The sequence below is a fragment of the Chrysemys picta genome, chromosome 3 (genome assembly GCF_011386835.1).
Source record: "Chrysemys picta bellii isolate R12L10 chromosome 3, ASM1138683v2, whole genome shotgun sequence".
NCBI classification, from domain to species: Eukaryota; Metazoa; Chordata; order Testudines; family Emydidae; genus Chrysemys; species Chrysemys picta.
In genome coordinates this window covers 88520046-88538169 of record NC_088793.1, presented here as the reverse complement: position 1 = coordinate 88538169, position 18124 = coordinate 88520046, and the positions used below count along the sequence as shown (strand labels likewise).

The 18124-nt window shown below is 43.8% G+C and overlaps 1 protein-coding gene across 3 annotated transcripts in view; it reads left to right on the top strand.

The window, feature by feature from the left end:
• HDAC2 (histone deacetylase 2) overlaps nucleotides 1-14837 on the top strand; it is a 47570-nt gene extending 32733 nt beyond the window's left edge. For all 3 annotated transcript variants that reach the window (XM_042857705.2, XM_065588330.1, XM_005287583.5), the window contains 5 exons: nucleotides 7334-7442; nucleotides 8847-8977; nucleotides 10083-10238; nucleotides 14122-14179; nucleotides 14453-14837. In XM_042857705.2, the coding sequence (XP_042713639.1) occupies nucleotides 7334-7442; nucleotides 8847-8977; nucleotides 10083-10238; nucleotides 14122-14179; nucleotides 14453-14483 (485 nt within the window). In that variant the 3' untranslated portion in view covers nucleotides 14484-14837. The remainder of the gene's footprint in view (nucleotides 1-7333; nucleotides 7443-8846; nucleotides 8978-10082; nucleotides 10239-14121; nucleotides 14180-14452) is intronic.
• The last annotated feature ends 3287 nt before the right edge of the window (nucleotides 14838-18124 follow it).

The window sequence follows — 18124 nt, the reverse complement described above, 5'->3', positions numbered from 1 at the left end:
TGCGTAAGGGCACTTTCATGGAACTTTGTGACTTGCTTTCCCCTGCTCTGAAGCTCCAGAATACCAGGATGAGAACAGCCCTCACGATTGAGAAGCGAGTGGCGATAGCCCTGTGGAAGCTTGCAACGCCAGACAGCTACCAGTAAGTCGGGAATCAATTTGGATTGGGCAAATCTACTGTGGGGGCTGCTGTGATCCAAGTAGCCAACGCAATCAAAGACCTGCTGATATCAAGGGTAGTGACTCTGGGGAAATGTGCAGGTCATAGTGGATGGCTTTGCTGCAATGGGATTCCCAAACTGTGGTGGGGAGAGAGACGGAACCTATATCCCTTTCTTGTCACCGGAGCACCAAGCCACCGAGTACATAAACCGCAAGGGGTACTTTTCAGTGCTGCTGCAAGCCCTGGTGGATCACAAGGGACGTTTCACTAACATCAACGTGGGATGGCCAGGAAAGGTACATGATGCTCGCGTCTTCAGGAACTCGGGTTTGTTTCAAAAGCTGGAGGAAGGGACTTTCTTCCCGGACCAGAAAGTAACCGTTGGGGATGTTGAAATGCCTATCGTGATCCTTGGGGACCCAGCCTACCCCTTAATGCCATGGCTCATGAAGCCGTACACAGGCAGCCTGGACAGTAGTCAGGACCTGTTCAACTATAGGCTGAGCAAGTGCCGAATGGTGGTGGAATGTGCATTTGGACGTTTAAAAGCGCGCTGGTGCAGTTTACTGACTCGGATAGACCTCAGCGAAGCCAATATTCCAATTGTTATTGCTGCTTGCTGTGCGCTCCACAATATCTGTGAGAGTAAGGGGGAGACATTTATGGCGGGGTGGGAGGTTGAGGCAAATCGCCTGGCCGCTGTTTACGCGCAGCCAGACACCAGGGCGGTTAGAAGAGTACAGCAGGGTGCGGTGCACATCAGAGAAGCTTTGAAAACAAGTTTTGTGACTGGCCAGGCTATGGTGTGAAACTTCTGTTTGTTTCTCCTAGATGAACCCTTCGCCCTCCCGGTTCACTCTACTTCCCTGTAAACTAACCACCCTCCCCTTCCCCCCTTAGAGCACCGCTTGCAGAGGCAATAAAGTCATTGTTACTTCACATTCATGCGTTCTTTATTAATTCATCACACAACTAGGGGGATAACTGCCAAGGTAGCCCGGGAAGGGTGGAGGAGGAGGGAAGGAAAAGGACACACTGCAGTTTAAAACTTTAACACTTATTTAACACATATCAGTTTGATGCTCCAGCAGCCGGAGCATCGACTCTTGCCTTCTGTCAGCAAGCTGACGCCACCTATCCTCTTCAGCCCGCCACTTGCTCTCTTCAGCCTGCGATTCAGCCCGCCACCTCTTCTCTCTTCTCGTTCATATTGTGCTTTTTTGCACTCTGACATTGACTGCCTCCATGCATTCTGCTGTACTCTGTCAGCGTGGGAGGACATCTGGAGCTCCGAGAACATATCATCCCGAGTCCTCCGTTTTCTCCTTCTAATCTTCACTAGCCTCTGTGAAGGAGAAACATTTGCAGCTGGTGGAGAAGGGAGAGGTGGTTAAAAAAGACACATTTTAGAGAACAATGGGTACACTCTTTCACGTTAAATTTTGCTGTTCACATTACACAGCACATGTGCTTTCGTTACAAGCAGTAGCCCCAACTTCGTAAGCCCATTTCTTAAAACTATAACAAATTGGTATGTTATGCGGGGCCGTCCATCCCCATGAATAAAGAGGAGCCTGTCTCCAACTGGTCTCATTGCTATACAGTTCCTTCAGTGCTTCTACTAGGCAAATCTTTGCCTCACTGCCCTTCTGTAGCATTATGGACTCTCCTTGCCTGCTCAGATCTGTTTTTGACATCTTCAAGGTTTGAATGACCTTTCACACCTCCTCCTGTAAATCCTTTCATTCAAAATCCTTCCTGGAGTATCCCTCACTGACTCAGGCACTCATTTTCTCACTAAAAGCTCAAAAAACAACAACCCACCACTAGGAATTCAGCCTTGAACAAGGCCACCTCCTGTCCATTTTTGCATATTTTGTTGAGAACTTGCCCCAAATCTCTTAAGTGTCTGAATAGTGATGTCTTGAGACCACCCCATTAAAAACCTCTGAAATCAGAATCCATCACAAACATTTGGGTAATCCCTAATCCTACTGGCAAATATAAGGCCTGAGAGGTGACTGGAGATGGTAGATGATGTCAAACCACAGGTTGCCAATGACCCCATGTACTGAAGTATCTGGTCCTCTAGAATGTGCCATATCCTAGACAGGCCCTCCCTCCTCTGAAATTGCACAAAACTGCTAAAACACCTGTCATAAAGCCCTAAATGTTTGTTGCGCTACCGATCTTCGTACACCCCAAGAGCTATCATACACCACAGTACCAGAGTGCTACCAGCATCTGCGCAGGTACCTTGTGGGCTCCCAGTGGCAGGTCCGAAAGTTAGGACAGTGAATCTGCTATACCATGGTCAATCTCAGGTACGTGTTTTGCAGCATGTTAGAATTTAAGCACTAGTATAAACCTTTAGACTCGTAACCCTGGACGACGTAGGGGACTGGTGTTTGCTATGTACCTCTGCCATGTTGCCGCTCCACTTTTGGAGAAACAGTTTGTAAAATCCATTCCCCAAAGAGCACTGCCACTAAAATGGGAAAGAATTCAAGGAATGTTGTATCGTTTACTATTCCAGTTTGTGTCCAACTGGGGGGATGTTTGTGGGCACAGCACCTGCGTTGGTAAAATACCCCGAAGTCTATTCCTCCCGGTGCATCTGAGTGAACCTTTAAATCTGCCCCTATTATCCGTTCCTCCCTCCAAAGAGACACTCTGTTAAAATTACTCAAGCTTTTCCCACACACCTAAATACTCCATTTTATTAACTCTTATAAAACTGTTGGCTTTTGATATTCTTATGGTGGCCGCTGACAGATGCAAAATGCCTGCCCTGAGGCCACCGCTCAGCATGCAGAGTTAAGATGCCCATTAACAGATTGCAGCTCCCACAGTGTAACCTTCCTGGCTACTCTTGCCTTGACAATCAATCCCAGAAGTTCCCTCCACTTATCTTAGGTGAGTCTGCATATACCATAGTCCACATATCTAACTCAGGCCCCAGGTGGGTCAGCTTAGTAGAGGGGTCCCTCTTTTTTCAGCTCCAGAGGTACCCTCGGTTTATTAGCCAGGGTCTAGAATGTGGCCAGCAGGCTAGTGCACACTCAGAATTTGCCCTGCCTGCAAACAAAAAGTTATCTAAGTAGTATATCACCTGCTGTAAATCAGGCTCCTGTGCAATCACCCATTCCAATATTGTGCTGAAATTTTTCAAATGCCAAGCATGGAACATCCCATAGGGAGCTACTTACCAAAATAAAACTCAGAGCAAAATCCAAAAGGAGCATCTTTCCCATTATAACTAGTAGTAATAGAAAAGGTGACTTGATGTCAGTTTGCTGACAGCAACTCCTGTGCCACAAGTCCTAACCATGTGCACAGCCTCATCATAAGGGAAATAGTGTACTGAACATAATCTGTCACTTCATTAACTGAACTATCCTATGGATGTGACAGGTGATGAATCAAGTGATATTCTCTAAGTATCTTCTTGGGAACCAAGCCCCGGGGAAGACCGTAAGGGTTTCTCAGATAAATGAATGAATGGCCCTGCAACTCTATTAGAACTTATTTGCTTTTTCTTTATAATGTGACCCAACTCATCTGTGGACTTCAAATTTTTGGACATTACATGACTTCTTAGCCCATATATGGAATAGTAAACAGCAAATACTCTTCCATCTGTCCTGTTAGGGTAATCCCCAGGGAGAGTACCCTTAATGCTTCAAGCCTAACTGAAAACCAAGCTTTTTCCAACACCCCACTGTCATCTGCTCTGCTCTCTTTTCCTGGTCCATCACTTTGCCCTCTGTTCCTGGACCTGGAGGTACGTAAGGCGAGCCCAACTTACCCCCCAGTCTTTTGCCATACTGGGGATTTCCTTGTAACTTGTACCAGTTGCAGGCCTTGGGGGCCTGAAGCACATCTTGCAAGCATGTCTAAATTTGCAGATGTTCCGAAAACAACTGTTTTCATTAAATGCCCGGCAAATGTTATTACAAGGCTGGGGTCTCTGGGCTTTCAGAGGACTAAATAGGCCACTGTCAGTTTGAACACCTGTCCTCTGTGGTGTCATCCCCTCTAACCACAGTGTATGATGTGGTATGTCCAACCAGATTCCTGTCTGCATTGCAGCCCTCAGTCCAAGCTGCTCATCCCAGTTAAAACAAGCTATATCCCCAAATATATTAAATGCCTTTCAGATTAAGTCCATATATTTGAATAACAGTAGGCTTTTTCCAGATATGTCTCCTAAATAACACCTGCATAGATTTTTTAAAAAGCGACTTCCCAATTTTCCCAGGTACTAGCATTCCCTTGGCCATTCAGATTTCTCATTGCCATGCTTGTCCTGTCCCTACTTACTTTCTGTCAGAGCTTCCCTGTAGCAGTGATGAGTCAGTATATTCACCTCTCAATATCTTTTCTTTAGTAGTGCAGAGCTGATGAATTCCCATGGGTTCCAACACTCCTGCATAATCAGACTCTGGACTAATTACTGTGGAATCCTCAATGTCCTGAGGCCACCTGGATACCTCTGGATGCTGTTCCTATCTGATGAATTTACATTCTCTGTCGGGGTGTTGGGAGGAGGTTGTATTTTTAATGTCCCCACTCCCCCACATTAGTGCACACTCCATGCAATGGGGTTGGAGTCATTATCTGATTATCTTCTGTATCCCAAACCTAAACCTATGCCTGGTAACTGAGACTACCTCTACCAGAAGCCCCCAACTTCTGTAACAACTGAAGTTAACCTGCAACAGTTGTGTACAGCAGTTGACCTCTGCTGTACACATGTTTACACTGGACCCAACCCCCCAAAGAGCAGATATTTCCCTCTCCCCCTTCTGAGCCTTGTGGCTAAATCTGCTGGCCCACTTATTTCAGTAGCTCCTGCTGCTAGCCTGATGCCTGGAATCAATCTGAGGGGTTCTTTACCCAGAGCTTTCTTCCAAGAATCGGTCCCAAGGATTTGATTCTCATGAAGCAATCAGGGGCATTGGGAGATAGCATACTGCTTCATTCCTAAATAGGTCTCTTATGAACTTAACGTAGTTAATACAAGAAAATGTGACCATTGTACACAGCAAATAGAATGCATCGTACTTTCTTGATATTCAAGACTTCACCTGCTTCTATGGAGGCGCCTGGGCAATAAGTTCTCAAGAATATGAATTAAATTACCCATCAGGAGACCTTTTAGTTTTCACAGTAAACCATTCCCTGTTACTGATGCTGTGGGTTGATACCCATGTTAATCAAGTTGTGATCTTATGAGCAGAAAAATCTCTATGTGCTTGGTTGAGAGCACTCTCTGATATAGAATCATAGACTTTAAGGTCAGAAGGGACCATTATGATCGTCTAGTCTGACCTCCTGCACAGCGCAGGCCAAAGAATCTCACCCACCCACTCCTGTATCAAACCGCTAACCTATGTCTGAGCTATTGAAGTCCTCGAATCACGGCTTAAAGACTTCAAGGTGCAGAGAATCCACCAGCAAGTGACCCGTGCCCCACGCTGCAGAGGAAGGCGAAAAACCCCCAGGGCCTCTGCCAGTGTCCCCGGAGAAAAATTCCTTCCCGATCCCAAATATGGCCATCAGCTAAACTCTGAGCATGTGGGCAAGACTCACCAGCCAGACACCCAGGAAAAAATTCTCTGTAGTAACTCAGATTCCACCCCATCTAACATCCCATCACAGGCCATTGGGCATATTTACCGCTAATAGTCAAAGGCCAATTAATTGCCAAAATTAGTCTATCCCATCATACCATCCCCTCCATAAACTTATCAAGCTGAGTCTTGAAGTCAGATATGTCTTTTGCCCCCATTGCTCCCCTTGGAAGGCTGTTCCAGAACTTCACTCCTCTGATGGTTAGAAACTTTCATCTAATTTCAAGTCTAAACTTCCTGATGGTCAGTTTATATCCATTTGTTCTTGTGTCCACATTGGTACTGAGCTTAAATAATTCCTCTCCTTCTCTGGTATTTATTCCTCTGAGATATTTATAGAGAGCAATCATATCTCCCCTCAGCCTTCTTTTGGCTAGGCTAAACAAGCCAAGCTCTTTGAGTCTCCTTTCATAAGACAGGTTTTCCATTCCTCGGATCATACTAGTAGCCCTTCTCTGTACTGGTTCCAGTTTGAATTAATCCTTCTTAAACATGAGAGACCAGAACTGCACACAGTATTCCAGATGAGGTCTCACCAGTGCCTTGTATAACATCTCCTTATCTCTACTGGAAATACCTCGCCTGATGCATCCCAAGACCGCATTAGCTTTTTTCACGGCCATATCACATTGGTGGCTCATAATCATCCTGTGATCAACCAATACTCTGAGGTCCTTCTCCACCTCTGTTACTTCCAACTGATAAGTCTCCAGCTTATAACAAAAATTCTTGTTCTTAATCTCTAAATGCATGACCTTGCACTTTTCACTATTAAATTTCATCCTATTTCTATTACTCCAGTTTACAAGGTTTTCCAGATCTTCCTGTATGATATCCCGGTCCTTCTCTGTATTGGCAATACCTCCCAGCATTGTGTCATCCACAAACTTTATTAGCACATTCCCACTTCTTGTGCTAAGGTCAGTAATAAAAAGATTAAATAAGATTGGTCCCAAAACCGATCCCTGAGGAACTCCACTGGTAACCTCCCTCCAGCCTGACAGTTCGCCTTTGACTTTAACTATAGTGAAGATGACTAATGGGAAGTTGTCCTCAGTTAATCACCTCTTTCCTCCCAACAATGGGAATCTTAAGCATTTTTTCTGTAAAATATTACCTCATGTTGCAATGTTCCAATATTTGTTTCCTATCTTACGGCTAAAGAAATCAAATCTCATTTTGTCCATGGAGATTTCCTATACTGCATTCACTCGGATTGAAATCTTTCTCTGCTGAGTCTCATTACCCAGACATCAGTGTTTCTTATGCCTGGGATGCAGATTCAATCTCGGATTCTCCACCAGCAGACTTTAGTTCATCCGTCGTCTTTGTTGAGCAACTTGACGGGAAAACACTATATAGTGGTTTTCTACTATACTTAAAAGCGTTCTAAGTTGTATATTCATCCAATATCTGAAGTTTGCCAGTATGTTTGACCTGTTATGCAGCCTATGAGTTGTATAAAAAGCTGTCTAAAAATGAGCTTTTTAGGTGGCTGAAATCTTTTTTTTTTTTCTTCTTTTTTTTTTAATAGAGTTGCCATACAATGACTACTTTGAGTATTTCGGACCAGACTTCAAACTGCATATTAGTCCATCAAATATGACAAACCAGAACACACCAGAGTATATGGAGAAGATCAAGTAAGTAGTTGTTCCCTACCTTGAGAATGGAAACTCTGAAGATCATAGTCTTTTGTTGGTGAAAATACTTTATAAATTTCCTACCTAATCAAACCTCATCTTTCTCCTTTTATTTATATAGTGTACTGTTTTAGGATCACAGTGTTTGCAGTGATGGTGGTTTTAATGACTTAGGGGGAAATAGATTTGCTTTGCCTTCTTTTTGAAGCATAGATTCAGTTTAAAGTCATAAAGTAGTGAGTAGTCTTTATCAATAAGATATTGATTTTAAAGAGTAAGTACCATTAGTCTTGATTGTTTTTGACAAGACTTGTGCCAGCACGAAACATGAGTTGCAGACACTGCTGAGAACTGCATTCAAATCCTATTGCTCTCCACTTCTGGTGCAGAGCTGTTTTATTTCCATTAACATGAGGCCTTTCATGCTTGAACATAGAGGGAAGATTTGCTATGAAAGGTATAAAAATGTAGGAAAAGCTTAACTGCCGTGACATGAATTCAGGGTTCTGTTTCTATGACGCCAAACAAGTGTAAGCAGAGTAAAGTAGAACTGCTTTAGGAATTTGTAATGTCCATTCTAGCAGAAGAAACCCAGAACACTGAATTAATCACAGAATAGGAAGAGAAATATTTTCCAATATTATTCTAAAACGTATTTGTAATTTTAAGTCTAGCCATGGTCTGCAAATGGGATGTTAAAAGTAGTTGTAAAGCACCTTAGGTCAGTGTTAAAGGGCTTATGTTTGTATTCATAGGAAACATCCAGCATTTTATTCTGAGTAACAAACTGCAGAAGTGTCTTTTTGTGTCATTCAAATAATTCATGTTATATGTAAGGATTTATGAGTCATTAATGTTTTGTTCTTAATTCAACGATAATGGCAAAACAATTTTAAATATCTGTAAGAATGAAAAAGTCACCTCCATTCTGTATAAGAAATCAGTAAGTGTTGGTTTTCCTTCTTGAAAGGTAGTTGAGCTAAACTTTTTGTGTACATTGTTGGGACAAACTAATAACTGTGGACATGAGAACATGTTTCTTATGACCACTCCACAGAGCAGGTGGTGTTATGATGTAGCAGAATGTTAACATCTGAAATCTGTCTGGTGGTGGCCATAGTTTCAAGAATTAAACTTTTGTGTAAAACATCCTTTGTTGCAATGAGTAAACAGTATGGTATGAATTTACCACTTTTCTGGCCAGCCTGTAATAAGTGGAGCCTTGCTCCCCTCTTAAAAGAGAAAACTCACTCTTTCCACAATAGAACTGGTTTAACCAGAAGAATTATAGAAAAATGTCAACTTTAAAATTGTTGCATTTATGATTAAATATCCAGAAACAGCAGGAAAAGCTACATCTCTCCCTATATTTAACAACTTTTCCATCGGCTACTTCACTTGCAGACAGCGTTTATTTGAGAACTTGCGTATGTTGCCTCATGCACCTGGAGTACAGATGCAAGCCATTCCTGAGGATGCTGTTCATGAAGACAGTGGAGATGAAGATGGAGAAGATCCAGACAAACGCATTTCTAGTAGGAAATGTTATCTTCAGGTGTCATGTTAGAATATGCCCCCAGAATAAGGCCACGTTAAACATAATGGGCCAGATCCTCACCTCTGGTTAGCTGTTTTCTGCCACTCCAGTTGAAAGATCCAGCCCATAGAGATTTCCTTCCAGTAGCTGAATGGGGAGGACATGTCCAGAACAGCGTGTTTCTATTGTCTGGCAATCCCCAGATGCTGACATATGACCCTTTGGGCCTATAGGTAACTGGTTACAAGTTGAGCTCAATAGGCTGTTCTGATATATGCCAGAGCCTAGGCTAACCTGGCTTCTAGCTGGATCAACAATCTGGAGCATCGAGGAGGCTCCCTTTTATTCTAAATTTGCCACAAGAACAGTTTGGCCAGGCTGGGACATCTGGCCCCAGAAGTCTCCCCAGAACAACAGCAAACCCAAAGGAAACATGGGAAACATGGGTTACAGCCTCTTAAAAATTTGAATGCCATGTCCTTTCAGAAACAGTATTATTAAGTGAATCAATATAGCTCCTGCAGTGAAATGAGAGCATTTTTCAAAAATCTAAAAAGAATTCTTGGATACTTGGTAGATATGAGATGGGTGGCCAGAGCACTTTCTTAATTAATCACAACAGGTTTAACTTGTTTTTTATTATAAGGTTTAAGTTGTATGGCTCATATGATTGTAAGGACTGATATTTATTGTTTCTAAATCATACCTAAGAGACAACTGCGTCATTTAACCTTCCATGATATCAGTAGTGGTAGCTGCACAGCTTCTTCTTGGCATCTTAATCTGTTGCCTAACTGCTGTAATCAGAACACTTTTCCCTGCTGCAGTTAATCACCTTGCTTCGGAATTTGTTCGGTCCTTACTAAGCAATACCAAATAACTGGATTTTAACTTGTCTTTGTAACATTTCTTTATAATTATGTTTTAAGAAGTAACCCCAGAGTCTCCTCAAATGTTTTGGGCATAATTCTGTTTCCCCTGATTAGAGGACAAATTGCTGTTGGTCTCCTAACCAGTTGCTCAAAACCAGTTTCACTGTAATTCCTTTTTGAAAGACCTATTGCAGTAAAACTGAGTTCCTTTAGTCTCTTTTTAAATACTAGTTCGAGCATCTGATAAGCGAATAGCCTGTGATGAAGAATTCTCTGATTCTGAGGATGAAGGTGAGGGTGGACGACGAAACGTTGCAGATCATAAGAAAGGAGCAAAGAAAGCCAGAATAGAAGAAGACAAGAAAGAGACAGAGGACAAAAAAACTGGTAAGAGCGTAATTTCGTATATGACTGTGTTCTCCCTTTAACTCATTATAGGATTGCACCTTTCTTAAAGTGAATTTTGTTAGCAGTGTGATACCCTACAACCATTAGCACAAAGAGTTAATGTGCTGTTGAAACGTTTGTTCTTCTTCGAGTGTTTGCTCATGTTGATTCCATTCTAGGTGTGCACACATCCATGTGTGCGGCTGTCAGAGATTTTTGTCTTAGCGGTACCCATAGGGCTGGCTGTGGGGCCCTCTAAATCAGGCTCCGCCGGCCCTGCGCCCTCTCAGTTCCTTCTTACCGCCCAGGGTGGTCAGTCAGATCGCCTTTCTTGCTTAGCAAGAGCGACACCCCAGTCAGTCAAACGGATCCTACCCATCTTTTCCTCAACGACCTCTCTCCCTACAGCTTGGCCTGGTCGCGGGTTACATCGGACCACTGGACATAGTAGCTTGGGGCTAGACCCTATAGTTCTTGGCCGTCTCTCCTTCCCATCTCTCCACCTTCCCGTCCTGCTTCAGGGACCCTTTGCACAAACAACTCCTGATTCAGGAGGTTGAGTAGCTCCTGGGCTTGGGGGCTGTGGAGGAGGTTCCTCGGGACATGGAAGGAAGAAGATTCAGACCCATCCTGGACCTGCATTGCCTCAACAAGTCTTCAAGAAGTTGAGGTTCTGCATGATCTCCCTGGCCTCCATCATTCCTTCCCTGGATCCAGGGGACTGGTATGCCGCTCTCGACTTAAAGGATGCTTACTTTCATGTCTCCATATTCCCGGGGCACAGGCATTTCCTGCATTTCATAGTGGCTGGGCACCACTTCTGGTTCACGGCGCTAACCTTTGGACTGTCCTCAGCTCCCAGCGTGTTCATGAAATGCGTGGCACCGTAGCAGCTTTTCTGAGACGTCGAGGGGTCCAGATCTTCCCGTGTATCGATGACTGGCTCATCAAGGGCAGGTCTCCAGAGGAGCCTCAATCTGATGTAGTCCATCTGCAACGATCTGGGCCTGTTAATAAACAGAGAAGTGCACATTAACGCCAGTTCAACGCATAGAGTTTATCAGAGTGGTTCTCGACTCCACACAGGCCAGGGCCTTCCTTCCAGAAGCACGTTTTCAGGCCATGTCGGACTTGATCACCCACATAAAGAGCCATCCGCTCACCACGGCCCACACATGCCTGCGACTGATGGGCCACATGGCCACGTGCACATACCTGGTCAGTCATGCCCGACTTCATCTGCGGCCTCTGCAGGCATGGCTGGCCTCAGTCTATATCCCCAGCAGGCATGCCCTGGACTGAGTGATCACGGTACTAAGCCATGTCCTCTCATTCTTGGACCAGTGGCTGGATCCCGAGTCAGTGCTGGAGGGGGTTTCCTTCGTGACCCTGTCTCCCTCCCCTGGTCTCGGACACTTCGGACCTGGGCTGGGGAGCCCACTTGGGCAAGCTCAGCACCCAGGGCCGCTGGCTACGATCTAGCCCTTCATATCAAGGGAGCTCAGAGTGGTTCGCCTGGCCTGCCAGGCTGCTTGCCCCACCTGAAAGGTGGTGCAGGTTCCGACGGACAATACAGCCGCGATGTAGTACTTGAACAGGCAGGGCGGCGTCAGATCTTCGGCCCTTTGTCGGGAGGCGCTCAGCCTCTGGGACTTTTGTGTGTGGCATGGCATTCATCTGGTAGCCGCCCACCTGCCTGGAACCAGGATTGTCCTGGCAGATCGCCTCAGCAGGACCTTCTCGTCTCACCTTGAATAGTCGCTTCATCCGGAGGTGGTCAGCCTAATCTTCCACAGATGGGGGACACCCCAGGTTGACCTGTTTGCGTCTAGGCAGAACAGAAAGTGCCACGTGTTCTGTTCTCTGCAGAACACGGACAAGGGCTCCCTGTCCAACGCCTTCCTGATCCCATGGTCGGGAGCGCTGATGTCTGCCTTCCCGCTGGTACGTTGATCCACAAGATGCTGCTAAAGGTGAAGCAAGACAAAGCATCTGTTATCCTCATAGCCCCAGCGTGGCCCCGTCAACATTGATTCAGTATGCTGCTGAGCCTTTCGGCAGCCATCCCATTGCAGCTACCTCTTCGGCCGGATCTGCTGTCCCAGAACTACGGCAACCTGCTGCACCCAAACCTGTCATCGCTGCACTTGACAGCTTGGCTGCTGCGTGGACAAACAGGAGTGCTCCGCTAGTGTCCAGCAGAAAACCTTCCACCAGGGCTACCTATGTGGCAAAGTGGAAGCGGTTCATGTGTTGGGCCTCAGACTGACACATTCGTGCGGAAGAGGCCCCGCTGCAGGACATCCTGGACTATTTACTACACCTTAAGCTCCAGGGCCTGTCACTATCTTCGATCAAGGTACATCTGGCGGTCGTTTCGGCATTCCACCCTCCATTTCAAGGCCGGTCGATTTTCGCCCATCCCATGACGGCATGGTTCCTGAAAGGCCTGGAGCACCTTTACCTGCATGTCCAGGATCCAGTTCACCCTTGGGACCTGAATCTTGTGCTGTTGTGGCTCATGGGTCCCCCCTTCGAACCCTTGGCTTCCTGCTCCCTCCTGGTTCTCTCTGGAAGGTCTCCTTCTTGGTTGCTATAACGTGGGCTCGTAGGGTGTCTGAAAATAGGGTGCTCACGTTGGAGCCGCCGTATACAGTCTTCAATAAGGACAAGGTCCAGCTGTGTCCGCACCCGCCTTTCTGCCTAAGATCATTTCCCAGTTCCACACTGGTCAAGACATTTACTTACCAGTCCTTTGCCCAAAGCCTCATGTGACAGATGAGGAATGCAGGCTGCGAACCCTGGATGTCAGACGGGCTCTGGCCTTCTACATTGATAGAACAAAGCCATTCCATAAGTCAACACAGTTGTTCATTGCTGTTGTAGACAGGATGAAATGTTGCGTGATGTCAGCCCCGAAACTCTAGTCTTGCATCACAGCCTGCATCCACTACTGCTGTGAGCTTGCAAAGGTGCCCCTGCCAGCAGTCGTGACGGCTCATTCGACTAGGGCGCAGGCGTCATCAGCAGCCTTCCTGGCGCAGGTGCTGATCCAAGAGATCTATCAGTCTTCCCCCGGTCGTCCGTCCACACGTTCGCGTCTCACTACGTGCTGACCCAGCAGGCTCGAGACGATGCTGGCTTTGGCAGAGTAGTGCTGCAACTGTGAACTCTGAGCCCACCTATGTTGATTCTGCTGGTGAATCACCTATAATGAAATTGACATAAGCAAGCACTCGAAGAAGAAAAAACGGCTACCTACCTTTCGTTAACTGTTGTTCTTCAGGATGTGTTCCTCGTGTCCATAACATTACCCGCCCTCCTGCCCCTCTGTCGGAGTTGTCGGCAAGAAGGAACTGAAAGGGCGTAGGGCCGGCAGCACCTGAGCACGGTACTCCAGAGGGCGCCACAACCGGCCCTGCAGGTATCACGAAGGCAAAAATATCCGGCCGCACACATGGGCGTGCGTACACCTAGAATGGAATGGACCTGAGCAACACATCTCACAACCGTGTTTTTTCTGTCACACTGAAGAAAAAAATCGAATAAAATCTAAAGTTCATGTTTGTATAGCTACTGAAACAAAACTTACAGTCCAGGAGTGGTGTTCTAAATGCAGATCTTTGCCACTGTGCTTTCAAATCCTGAAGCCAGTAATTTGTATAGGTCTAATGAAGTGTGAATGAAAAAAGTTCTGTGTAGCTGATGGCATAAGGTATGATATGTTGTTTATTTAATAAGATATAATTTGCAAATAAGCAGCCTAGGTTCCTGATTCCTTTCACTCCCCACCCCCAGTCTTAAAATTATTTTAGATTGTGTTTCTGGAGTCTTCAAATAATTCATGTGTGACACTGTTTTTTTCCTTCTTAATTGCTTTTAGACGTTAAGGAGGAAGATAAATCCAAGGACAGCAGTGGTGAAAAGACAGACACCAAAGGGTAAACCCCTCAATATTAAACTATAAAATGTTTGTGCTTTGGAGAACATTCATTAACTTTCAGTGCTTTTCCACAGTTAACGTATCTTCTGTACAGATGGCTATGTATCCATGTGAGTTATAAATCAGTGTCCGGAGTTACTAAAATACTTCAAAGGCTTAAAATGTGTGATGGGTAGCTCTAATTGCATCTTTATCAACAGCTAGTCTGAGACACACTCTCAAAATGAAATTATGCCCTGTTTAATAGTTTACATTTTTTGCCTTTGAACAGAGCGAAATCAGAACTGCTCAGCAATCCTTGAATTAAAGATGGCCTCACACCAATTACAGAACACAATACTAGAGTGGGAAAATACTAAAAGAAGAAAAGATTTTTTTCATGCTGAGAGAGACTGTTGATTTCATTTTGTACTATTTGGCATGGACTGTATTTATTTTCATTCGGCTTTGTTTTGGTTTTTGGCAAGTTGTATTGTGAGTTTTCTAATTATGAAGCAGAAATTCCTTTCTTCACCATGCTTTATGTAATAGTATTTAAAATGGATGTGAGTTATTATGTTAAATGTCTAAACTGATCTATTAAAGTAATTTGCCTTTCCTGAGCTGATTTTACCTTTTTGTAATTATATCTTTATTAAAAAAAAATTGTACTTGTTTCTCTTTTGTCCATCATTGCATTATATAGAAAGCACTTCCATCTAAAGTAAAGATAAACAGTCAGTTGCTGGGGGATTTAAGAGGACAGTCTGTATGTACATGCGCTGATCTGTGCACGTTGTAATGACTCATAGTACATGGACTGTGAAACAGTGACTGATGTACCTCTTATACTTTTCCATTATTTCCTGTATGGGGACATTGTGCCTGGATGTATGAGCATATTTGGAAGCAGAAGGTTAAAACTCTGAACCTCCTGGTTGGATTGTATAACAGGACAAATACCGTATACTCTAGCAGCAGAGTATATAAGGTATTTGTCCTGTTATGGATTAATTTGATAACCAGCAACTAAGTCCTGGAGATAGGATTGGGTGTACTGCAAAATCCATTCTGGCCCTTAGAACTTCAAGCTGCAAAGAACCATATCCCTTTTTTGAACAAAATCTTTTTTTTCCCCCCTCCTTTTGAACAATTAGTCAACCCTGGCACCTGAATTTGAGATCCTGTTTTATAGGTTCCTCGTTCTAGATGAATAATCTCCATACCAGCCAGCTTGAGAGAAATGTGGTGAAACTGTATGGACACTTTATTCACTAAGAGTAGCGTTATCCTTTCTTGCAAGGAAATACTCATTATTAGTGTTGGTCTTTTCTTTCCTTTCCTTTCCTTTTCCCCATTTCTTCCCTCTCCTGTACAAAAAAAAAAGTGCAGTTAAACTGTGTGGTCTCTTTCCTGTTGATTCAGAGTTCAAGGATTTCCACTAATAAGAATTATTATGCATTAGTCCCTCTTCATATTCATGGCATCTTTAGAAGGTTTATAGTAAAGACAACATAACCAAGTAATCTATCTCCTTTCCTTGTCACTAACGAGAAAGCTGAGAATTTTTGAAGGTTTGAGGGTGAAAGGGTTGAGGCTGTCTCCAAGACTGGAGTACTATAATAAAAGGGCTCATATTAATCCGTATTTTCCTAAAAAACTCTTCAGCTTAGTACTGTGGTTAGTAATTCCACTTTGAGCATTTGTACACAGTGGGCCAAAATTTAACCTGATGACGTGGAGATGAAACTGCAGAAAAAATATTTGTATAGTAAGTATAGTTTAGCAAATAGGATGAGCTGTTATATGGGAGAACTCAGAGAAACTGATTTACTGTTTTTACTGGTATTTGTAAATGCTTTCTTGCATTTAGCTACAAGAGGGTGAATTTCTAGATATTTGTCAATTATTTTCTATTAACTTCTGGACCTATTGTGATTTAAAAAAAAATACTATAACAATGTTACCAGGATGCTTGTATTAAGTGGACAAATTAATCTATAGATGATAACTTGATACTTTGTTCCTAGAATCTGTTTTACTTAAACTTGGCATAAGTATAATGGGTTTGGTCTCATCTTTGTTTTCAAAGGGACTCCATTGTCCAAGTTCTTGGCACTGGTTGTCCCCCTTGTGGTCTAGCAAGGGCACCCATTCTAGGGTCCAAGTTCCTCAATCATCACCTCTTGGGTGGATACCCGCATCTCTCTGTCCTGGGGGGAGGTTTCTAGGTTGCATAGCTCCCTGTTTATATTGTGATCTCCCCAGCAAAGGCACACTGCCTAGACAGTCTGCTTAACTTTTTCTTCTCAGAGATTGTACACAGTGTAACTGCCACAGTTAAATTACCTAAATGTGCTTGCTTAGAAAGCACTGTTTTTCTTAAAGTAAAAGCTGTACAGAGAAATCATGTTAAAACAATAAAGAACATACACCCATGCTAACAAGCTTATCAGGGATTACCCCCTGACTTCAGTAAGGCTCTAGTTAGAGGTTTTCTTGTGGCCACATTCACCCAGGGGTTTTCCTGTGGCCACATTCATCACAGCTTCAGCTCAGAACCAGCCCTCTTATGTTTAATGGAGCTAAGACAAATTACGCCAGCTGAGGATCTGGCCCCTGAGGTTTATCAGATAAACTTGGTTAGTGAAACTGAGAAAGTTCAATGTAATTGTATTTGCTAAAATATACAGGCAGCAAAGCCATTACAATGGAGCCAAATTTTCTGTAAATTTCCAATCTGTCATTTAACTACAAAAGTAAAGCATCAATCAGTGGAAGAAATAGTGAACTGCGGTAATATTGCCAAAAAGTCAGGGACAGTGATTAAAAATCTAGGATGCTACCTCCTAGGTCAGCATTACGTCTACTTTTGCAAAGTGTGTCAAATCCATCTTCATGTACCACCAGTGATAGGAGCTATGCTGGCCAAGAGGAAGTCACTTGTGGTACCCGGAAGTCTAGTGCTAACAGTAGTCTTACACAAAATTGCTCCAAGAGTGTAGAGTGAGATGATATTCTTTGTGTGTTGCAGGGTGCAAAGTTTTTGTTCCTCGTCTGTCCAACCTTTTATACCCGCTAGTATAACAGAAGTTGCTGGAAGTAATGACAGCAATACGTTGATCAACTCACCAAGTGTCAGCAAATGCTATTCATTTTTTCCTTGGGATGAGAGTAAAGGAGATTCTATTTTTAATATACAAACTGCAGATGGAAGTAATCCAATACGGGAAGCAGTTCAAGAGAGCTATAAATGTATAAATAGCTCTCCTGAGAGCATAGGCTGTCTTGTGCTGAACACCCGTTTCTGCTCACCTGTATAATATATATCTGTCTTGTATCTGCTGGAGAACCATGTTGAGTAAATGAGCAATTAGAGCTCCCTCATGTGAAAATGCAGCTATTTGGCACTGAAAGATACTATTAGGATCACTCAACCCTCAACATGCCATGTTGCTATCTAAACAGTATATTCTTGCATATACTGATACTATACTCAGTCTTCCTACTGTAGACATACTGGGCACATAAACCCCAGACGTAAAAATGTGCTGAATTTGTGAAATGGTTGCAATATATGCACAGATACAATTAGAATACACAGTAGATGGAAGAACTAGAATGATTTGTATATATTGCTGGGTTCTAAATTAACTGTCCCCACTTGGGGGAAAAACAGGTTATTACTGTAGACAGACCAGTTCGGCAGTCAAGCAAACACAACACGGGGTTCTCAGGACTTCCAAGCTTCCTGTGGAGCCAGGAGAGTGGAAACTTTGGGGACTGCAAAGGCTTCCATCCATCTGGAAGGGAGCCTAAAAGCTCAGGGAACACAGATGAGCTTGGATCCCAGGTTGAATTTAATTTTTGAAATGAAATATTTTGAAACAATTTTTTTTCCTTCAAATTTCCCTTCCCGGGTAAATTTCAAAAATTCTACTTTTTGTTCCAAAAAAGAACTTTT